This window comes from Mytilus trossulus, chromosome 8, assembly GCF_036588685.1.
Source record: "Mytilus trossulus isolate FHL-02 chromosome 8, PNRI_Mtr1.1.1.hap1, whole genome shotgun sequence".
Taxonomy (NCBI): Eukaryota; Metazoa; Mollusca; class Bivalvia; order Mytilida; family Mytilidae; genus Mytilus; species Mytilus trossulus.
Genome location: NC_086380.1, coordinates 38,879,284 through 38,889,434, shown reverse-complemented (window position 1 = coordinate 38,889,434; position 10,151 = coordinate 38,879,284). Strand labels below are relative to the sequence as shown.

The 10,151-nt window shown below is 32.3% G+C and overlaps 2 protein-coding genes across 2 annotated transcripts in view; one reads left to right on the top strand and one right to left on the bottom strand.

Annotated features, from left to right (window-relative positions):
* Nucleotides 1–844: 844 nt before the first annotated feature.
* LOC134727647 (uncharacterized) lies at nt 845–2,200 on the bottom strand. The gene has a single exon (XM_063592028.1). It carries the CDS (start codon nt 2,198–2,200, stop codon nt 845–847), a length of 1,356 nt encoding a protein of 451 aa, XP_063448098.1.
* A 2,032-nt stretch (nt 2,201–4,232) lies between these two features.
* The window catches only part of LOC134680926 (trafficking protein particle complex subunit 11-like), a 48,321-nt gene continuing 42,402 nt past the window's right edge, over nt 4,233–10,151 (top strand). Inside the window, exons 1-4 of the mRNA XM_063540238.1 lie at nt 4,233–4,307; nt 7,118–7,328; nt 8,245–8,414; nt 8,653–8,838. Of these exons, the coding sequence (XP_063396308.1) occupies nt 7,125–7,328; nt 8,245–8,414; nt 8,653–8,838 (560 nt within the window). The 5' untranslated portion in view covers nt 4,233–4,307; nt 7,118–7,124. The remainder of the gene's footprint in view (nt 4,308–7,117; nt 7,329–8,244; nt 8,415–8,652; nt 8,839–10,151) is intronic.

The window sequence follows — 10,151 nt, the reverse complement described above, 5'->3', positions numbered from 1 at the left end:
TTAGGAGTTATGGTTCTTGAAAGATTGAAAAATGGTGTTTCCAGTCGTGTCCGTGCATTTTCTCATGAACCATTCAACCAAAGCTTTTTAAATTTTAATATGTTGTTACTAATGACAAAATAGAGGTCAAGTTCAGTAATGGCGATTTTTACTTTTACGGTTCAGGAGTTATGGTTCTTGAAAGATTGTAAAATGGCATTTCCAGTCGTGTCCGTGCATTTACGCATGAACTGTTCTACCAAAGCTTCCCAAATTTTAATATGTTGTTACTGATGACAAAATGGAGGTCAAGTTCAATAATGACAATTTTAACTTTTACCGTTCAGGAGTTATGGTTCTTGGAAGATTGAAAAATGCTATGAAGAAGTTTGTATTGGTAGCTTATTCAATCCAACACAAGAACAAGACAATATTCACAGTAATCTTTCTTACAGACCAAAATAGATCACTTTTAATAGACTCATATCAATACTAATTATATCCCAGAACAATATTACAATGGAACCCTCTTCATGTAGTTGCAATAAATATACTTCACTTTATTATTTCCGAGAAGCGATTCCAATATCTGCTTACGCAGCAAACACCTTCATATCTAAATTAAACATACACTGTACTCAGTTTTAACCAAAATTTTAATGTGCAAAACAGAAGAAAACAGAAATTCACTTATGAACTTTTATTTGTGTGTGTCAAATGTAAATAGAAATTAGACTTCACACAAGCGGCAAAGTGACATTACTTCACGGCATATTATCATCAGTATGTTGATGCCAATGATAGGGTGATGAACTAAAGAAGAAAAACTTAAGTTAGCATGTAAATCTTATTTTGTAAGAAACTCTTACGATAATCTAACACAGCTTATCTCGGCTTTCATAGTTTCCTTTTTTGACACTTCCCCAATCCATAAAACTTCATGTTTGTCAATGTGAAGACTTATGGGATATTCTATTCCCAAGCTTCTTACATCCTTGCATACAATAATCTCCCCTGTCTGATTTATTACATGTATAGCATGATTCATATAATCAGAAACTAAAATCATATCGGAAGAAGTTATTGCCAAATCTCTTGGATTAAATTTATCCTGATCAGAATTAATTCTTGTACAACCATTGTAGGTCCAATGGAGTAGTCCACAATAATCCAACATTATGACTTTGCCGGCTTTCTTAATATTTGAAAGTTCCACAACTACTATCTTATCATTTAAAGTTTTGATTTTATAAGGACATGATAACAGTCTCTGGTTATCTTTGTCGTATTCAATAGTATATTGTATATCACCATTTAGGTTCATGACTACAAGTCTTCTGATGCTAGTTTCTGTAGCAATCACTTCTAGGGAATCTGACAATCCTACTATTATCTTACCATTTTTTGTTAAATGTATACCTAAAGTTCTTAAGGGAGTAAATGTCATAAAAGTCTTTAATGTTCCATCTTTGGTATAAAGTAGTATATCACCTTCCCCATATGACACAAGTAGTTCACCATCTTGGGTCTTTTCCATATCATTCACTATTATCTTAATGTCTGTCTCTACTTTGATGCGGTCATTGTCAAATTTGACTTTTTGTAGTTTACTGCTAGCAAAACTGGCTATGAATGCAGTATCATCTTCACAAAAAGTAATATTTGTCACGCTTTTATTTTTACTTTGGTAGTGTTTTATAACTTCAAAGTCTGGAACTGAATAAAGGTCACCAAGAATGTTACTTCCCATTTTCACTTGCCTACTGTTAGGAATGAACTTTGTTTTACACTGTTTGAATTGTTTAACTAAATATATTGGTACTGACTTATCTAAAGTTTGAGTTGTGGAGAAAAGTTCTGTCACCTGGTGAGTTTGCAGCGCTTGGCATAAATTGTTCTTCCTGATTTCCAACTCATCTACATTCTGTTTTAAGGCAGACAGTTCAATTTTGATCATATTTTCAGACAGTTTCCATTTCGCATCTAGATCTTGCAAGAGGTTACTAGCATGGTTTGAAATAGCCTCTTTCATATCCTTCTCAGTTTGTAGAATTATATTCCTGGTTTCTTGGAAATTTTTATCCCCATCTGCAAGCTTGTTTTCCAGTTGATCCCTTTCATTAGTGATGAACTTAAGATTTGTTTCAAATTTTTCTATAAGTTCCTCCATTTCACAGATAATATTATTATACACTTCATCAAGGTCTTTATAGTCATGCATTTTGTGAGTCTCATGTCAAACATTTGCAACAAACCGGTTCATTGCAGTCTTTGCAATAAATAATACACTTTTGGTTACTATGAAGTGTACATTGCAAATTTTGGAGGTCCACTTTACGCATTGTTTTAGCAAAGTTCTCTGTATCCATATCTTTTAGATTTATAACTTCATGTTCCATGGATGCTTTACTTTTACTGTGTATCTTTGAACAGCATTGGTTACATAGAAATAGTTCGCAGTTTATACACTTCCACTTAATCTCTGGTGATTCTTCACAGAACTGACAAATTGCTGGAGTTTGTGCTTTCTCCGTGGACTGGGAACACGCCATTTTGGGTATAGTTTCTAGTCACTATCGGTGATCTAAAAATAGGTTTTACTTCCTCATTGAAAGAGCACTATTAAAATGACAAGAAGGTCATATCTTACATTTAGGAAAGTTGTATAATAGTGTTTTGATCATTGATATATTTTAAGATCTGATAAAAAAAGAAGAGATTATTATAGAGAGAGACATTTAAATGTTTAGTCCATACGTGCGGGTTTAGATGGCGGCCCTTTATTTATGTATTTTTTAATTTCTTAAAACATTTTGTTTGTATTTTTTTTATTACTTTTTGTCCCTTATTCTCTATTGTTTATATATTTGAGCATCTCATTATTCTCCATTATTCTTTTTCTACTTTTCTCTATTCGTTATATTTTTATGTCCATCATTTTCTAGTGTCTCAGTCTCGGTCTCAGTAAACCTCCATCCACACACTCATACATTCAATTGAATATAAATTATTTACAAATCAAATTAATTGTTAAAAAAACCATGGCCAATGGAAAAATAACAAAGTAAAAAGAGTCCTTGAATGATCGACTTCCCGTCTCTAATAATATTGGAAATTATTTATGTACTGAAAGTTTTTCGAAGCTTTGCTGAATACTGTCAGGTTACTTGATAGTATAAAAAAGAAGATGTGGTATGATTGCCAATGAGACAACTATCCACAAAAGACCAAAATGACACAAACATTAACAACTATAGATCACCGTACCGCGGCCTTCAACAAAGAGCAAAGCCCATACCGCATAGTCAGCTATAAAAGCCCCGATAAGACAGTGTAAAACAATTCAAACGAGAAAACTAACAGCCTTATTTATGTAATAAAAAATGAACGAAAAACAAATATGTAACACATAAACCAACGACAACCACTGAATTACAGGCTCCTGACTTGGGACAGGCACATACATAAATAATGTGGCGGGTGTAAACATGTTAGCGGGATTGACCCGATACGAAGGGGTTGATTTTAATTTCTAAATATTTTATATTCAATATGACGGTGTTAAATCTGTCCTCTACGCTTTCCACTGCAGCAGCCCGCGTTGTCCATCCCACAGGCACTTGTCACACACAAAAAATCCTATATAAAAAAATATTCTGCGACCAGTGCCTGTGGTCCCTCCGTATCAGTATGCTGAACGGAGACTTTGCAGTCTAAATTTTAACTATCTAAGTCTATTCTGCAAGCTCGTAAGTATTACTTCACAAACGCTTGTATAAACAGTATATATATAACAACGGACCTGTGCGTATTTAAGTTTATAAGAATCATGATATATATCAGATTAAATTTTACACAAAAAAACACAGATCTGAAATTTAATTATTTAGATTTTGATGTAATATTAGTTAAAATGTTCTAACATTGTAATAGGACAGCGACAATAATAGGACACTGAACAAGACCTTGTCTTCCTGTTCCCGATAAAGGTCCTATATCCCCCCTCATTTGAGCATGCATTTTTTTTTATATCATAAGCTAGATTCAAATTTAATCAGAGAATTGCTTACATAAATGCAACATAAAACTGTATAGATATAAGTAATTTACCATCCGACATTCCAAAATTTAATGTACATATAGTATAATATTACTTCTTTTTCCTGGTTAGCTTGAAAATTATCAAATTTCATAGATCGCTTGAAAGAAGCAACTAATCCGGAATTACATATTTCACCGTAATTGATTGTCAATTAACATCGATCAGACGTTTCCGGAGAAGACGACACTCATTCTTGAAAAAAACTTTAATGTCAAGGAAAACAAGCGTAGGTTTAATCCATTACGATAATTTAACAATATATCGATCACCAATAATTTATTTTGAATAGATGATCGTATTATATATACTGAGTCCACGTTAGTGTGGTTAATAATCTGCATATATTTGCTCCTGAAAGATGCATAATTTTTTTTATAAAATTTACTGTCTTACTGACTTTTTTCATACACATGATACACCACTCATACCTGACAACTGTCACTATTTGCGGGGGGTTTCCCCCATGGAAGCACCCAAAGGAAATTTTGAAAAAGCAATTTTAAACAACACAATTAAGTTTACAATGGCTTTAGGCCTCAAAAAGTATGAAGAAACCAAAAAACAACATTAAAATGTATTAAAAGACCCCTTGAAGGTTTTTAGGACTAGGTCAGCCATTTTGCACGCAAAACCCCCATGCGCATTTTGTAAAGTTGACAGGTATGACCACTATACTTATGATATGTACATGTGTCGTCATGTCATATGTTTTCATATCAACCACATTTCGTTTGTTTGGACTGCAAACGAATACATTGTAGTATGTTTTTCGGTTTCTATAACAGGAAAAACAACAGCAGTACGTCTACAACCTGACAAATGTTTAACAAATTCATAATCGCTTTTTTTTTAAGATGTAAGAACTAACTAAATACACCTAAACGCTATTTATTCCATTCCGGATAAGTTCTAAAATTACACAACTTTTTCGTCCAGTTGAAGCTTTATGGGACCCTGTTAAAACAATTCACCATGCATGATACTTTTTAATGAGACTTGTTTAAACTACCTTATCTACTTAAAACAAATTTTGTTTTAACTTCTATTTTAATTCCGTAAAAGGTTGATCATATTCTATCAAAGTTTCTTGATGATCGCTTTCTTAAATTTTTCCTCCCTCAGATCCCTTCTGATGACCTCTATTATCGACAGCCTGACCCAAACAGAAAGTTGTATAAATGATTGTTTTTCACGGATTGGACTTAATAGCGATAAGGTGTATTAAACTAACCTGTTCAGCCATTTTTATTTAATGTTAAAATTATGCCTTACTAGCTAGAATAGTTTGTGAATAATTCTGTAGTTCTGAGAGGTTACTTGAAGTATAGCTATATCGTCTGCCTGTCAGACACCTGATCTTCAAAACATGTTACTGTCATGTGTTTTTTTGGTCATTTTTATTACAAACCATTGAGTCAAAGTTATCATATCATGGTTCTTATATATATATAGAATGTTTTTTTCGATACCCTTTCATTCAATATTCTATTGACAATTTTATTTATACATGTTATACAATGTACATCCTTGATACATAAAGAAGAAAACAGTCTTAACTTTATATGTTTATAAATCTCAAATTTTGAAAATGGCTTTATATTTAAAAAAAAAAATAATGTCCTTTGTAGAATCCCAATGCTAATTATCTGAAAAAAATCACTATTTCAATTCAGCACTTGAAACACCATACTATTTACTAGTTGTTTTTAGTAATTATGAAAAGTATAAAATAACTTTTTTATAATTCAAGCAATCACCAGAACCACAACTTTAGAAAATACTCATTTCCAAATTTTAAAGTTATTACCTGCTTGTGTACTGAACAAATTTTAATTCAAACTTAAAAAAAACATACATTTGTACATGTATGACGCTATTATTTTGACATACAAAAATCGCAAATAATCTGAAACACTAAAAAAGTGTAGTAAGCCTTGACTGAAAAATCTAAATACCTAAAAAAAAACATGGGACAGAACATGCTTATAAAATTTGAGTAAACACTTGTATAAAAACTCAACAGTGAAAACTGAAAGCAGTGAAAATTGTTTTAAATATGAAAACACATCACAGGAGTATACTATTGCATTATGTGTATGATTTAGATATAGAATTTAATCTGATAAGAATAAGGTCAAATCTGTACATGTACATGTATGTGAGTAACTGAGCAAAAGGTAGAAAAATCCAATACACCTTACTGCTATTCTGAAATCTGCTGCGATAACCATGTTTACCAGAGTACCTGTGCCTCTTGAACTTATGATTGACATCATACAACTATCCATTTTCCATTGTGGCTTCAAAATGTTATGTACCAGAACCTTTGACTTGTTCAATAATGGCGGATAAATAGCGATAAGATGTATACTGACCATTATGACTTTTTCTTATAATGCCAAAAATAACCAATAAAATGTTGCATGAACTGAGGCATCAATAAACCAGATTCGTAACAATGTTCTGTTGCCTTGGTGAACAGATTGTTTTCAAAACAGAGGACAATATTATGATGGAAACATGCATGGATGCACAGATTTACAAAAACTACAGATTGTTCTCCATTTTTTCAGCAGACATCCTTTTCAAATTTTGAAAAGATTTGCAAGTCACTTGTTTTATATCCATTGATAGCACAGGAAGTATATAGCATAATGTCAGTCAAAGTGTTGATTCAATTCCAAGGGTTTTACACAATGACATTATAAAATTCACATCAGGGCATGAAGGGGGAAAACTGAATTTTACAGCACCGTATTCATGGTATTATCTTTTTATCAACAAATTATTATATAATGACTACATTGCTGTACTAAAGTGTTTAATTGTTTAATATATGGTAAAGTATTATTTCATATACAACTACCCAGTATTCTTGACTCTGGACATTATATACATTTGTAGAGCTCAATACAATGCAATATATTCTATGTCTCTCGTCTATTCACTATTGTTGAAAATTGTATTTTATTAATACAAAATGTATCTGGCTTATTCTTATAGTGCAAAAAATTTATGTCAGTATTCTAATTTCAGATTTATAATGTCTTGGGCTTGTCTGCTTCCTGAGGAACTTCTATGTAGACCTACTAGTCTAATAGTGCTGACTGGTCTAGATGTTACTTACAATGCAATTCATAAACTGATATGGGACTCATTTTGTAACAACAGGAGACCAGATCGTGTACCACTGCAGTTTAAGGTCTTCTCAGGAGATCATGAGTACCCTAAATGTAGGACAAACAAGGTAATTAAAACAAGATGTTCCTGTGTCATTACATTTTGTCATAGGGCCATAATAAATAATAGGTTTGTTTGCCCAAACGCTTCCTACCCAGAAAAAAGCTGCCTACTCAAATTCTTTTATTGTCCTGATTTGAAGATTTTTTTTTTAATCAAATAGGCATGAAGACTAATAAACATCTGATACTTCAATTTCTTTTTTTGAAAAAAAAAAGAAGAAAATGTCTACCTACGTATACCTACCCACTATCTCAATCTTGGGTAGGGTTTGGGCAAACCAAAATATTTTTAAGTGTGGCCTAGTCGCATCCATTGTAGACACCTTTTGGATATACTAAAGTTAGTTTTCTAGCTTGAACTTCTTTTACATTTGTCATTGCATACCTTTTATATATAGCTGACTAATAAGTCACTATGTGACTTCAGCTCTGCTCATTGTTGAAGGTCATAATTGTGACCTATAGTTCTGTGTCATTTGGTTTCTAATAGAGAGAGTCTTGCACTGTTTTTGTCATGGAAAATAACTCGTAAAAATGACAGATATGATTGTGTTAACCATTTTCATAAATATTATCTAAGCTTTTAAGTAACAGAGATTATTAAAGAATTCTGACAAAGCATTGATCAAACTGACTTTTTCATGAGCATTACTGAATATAAAGATTTATCTCCCTTTCTACCATCTTTAATTTAGAGGGTTGGTTATAAATTGTTATAATTTTATTCAAATGCATACTTAGAGATCTTAGCTTGGTTAACATGTGCTTGGGTCTGGAAGGGGATAATTCATTTATGTATTCTTTATTAATTTATGTCATTTTTCTGTTCTTTAATTCTTTTATCTTTTTTTACCCATTTAATATTTTCAACTTCTTTAACTCGATTCAGACCTTCTTACATTGATTAAATGTATATTGTAGAGACAGTCATATGAGTGGTATATACCAAAGGGCATTGTCAAGACTGGATGGATGCACAAACATTTACAGGAAGTTCCTGCTGTTGTCGTGGTTTTCTTTGACCTTGACTGGGATGAACCAATGTGGAAAGAGAGACAAATGGAATGTTCTACAAGAGTGGAAATTGTCAGGTAAGATTTTCGTCTTTTATACAATGTAGATGGGTAATGAATATACATACAGGCAAGGTTTTTTTCTGCAATGATCATGATGATAGAATATTTTGAGACCATAAAAATGTGTTGGTTAAAGCAGGATGTTGGAACTCAGGTGTCAGATTAGGCAGGTTATATGCATGCATTGGTTCAATAATTTGGATACCTATTGAATTTCATGAACCTTGTTTCACATGACTTTGATTTATTACAGAAACAGTTTACAAGGCAGATCAACTAAAGTAGCTGTTGTTTTGATACAGAAAAATGCCCCTCTACCACCTGGAGAAGATGTGATTGCTGCAGAGAGAGCTGCTTCCCTCTGTAGTGCATGTGACTTGTCAGCAAAACAACTATATGTGCTTCCCCACACAGACCACCTCATAGGATATACTATAAGGTAGGAGGGATGTAATTTAATGTGCTTCCCCACACAGACCATCTTATTGGATATACTATAATGTAGGAGAAATGTCATGTAATGTGCTTCCCCACACAGACCATCTCATATGATATAGTGAAAGGTAGGAGAGATGTCATGTCAGCAGCTACATTTAAGCGTTGACCATATGGTGGTTTGGATCTGTCAAATATTTCTGTTTTCCGATACATAGAATTACAAGTGATGTTTACTATATAGACAGTTTTAGTATATAACATACCAGACACATAAGCAAACATAAATTTCATTCATAAAAAAAATCAGCTGTAAAATAATATGGAAACTATAATTTAGTTTTGTCCTACATCATGTTAATGAAAAACTATAATTTAGTTTTGTCCTAAATCATGTTAATGAAAAACTATAATTTAGTTTTGTCCTAAATCATGTAAATGAAAAACTATAATTTAGTTTTGTCCTAAATCATGTTAATGAAAAACTATTTATTGTATATATTCACAATTGTTTGTAAGATTTAATTATTTAAGGAATGACTGTAATATTTTTTCTGTCTATGAAGAAATAACATAAAAAATTTGGTGCACACTGAATAACACGCATAGCGTGTTATTTAACAGTGTGCACCACATTTTTAACCGGATTTTTGGGACAAAAATGTCGGTTATTGATTTGGGGATGTCGGGGGGCTGCAATCAAATGTTGTCCGTGCATTAACCGTTCAACCAAAGCTTTTAAAATTTTTAAATATGTTGTTACTGACAACTAAATGAAGGTCAAGTTTAATAATGGCGATTTTGACTTTTACCGTTCAGGAGTTATGGTTCTTGAAAGATGGAAAAATGGAGTTTCCAGTCCTGTCCGTGCATTTACGCATGAACTGTTCTACCCAATCTTCCCAAATTTTAATATGTTTTTACTGATGACAAAATGAAGGTCAAGTTCAATAATGACGATTTTGACTTTTACCGTTCAGGAGTTATGGTTCTTGAAAGATTGAAAAATGGTGTTTCCAGTCGTGTCAGTGCATTTTCTCATGAACCATTCAACCAAAGCTTTTGAAATTTTTATATGTTGCTACTGATGACAAAAAAGAGGTAAAGTTCAATAATGACGATTTTTAGGCAGTTAAGCTGCCTTATGCGAGCGCTCTAGATTTGTGTTCTACCCAATAAATGCTGAAATATGTGCCATAGTTATTATCTAGCTGGATGTTATGTTATTTATAACTAATTGGACATTTTTTTTATACTTTTAATTCTTGATTACAAAAAATATGACCAGAAAAACCTTAAATTATCGTCGATTGATCC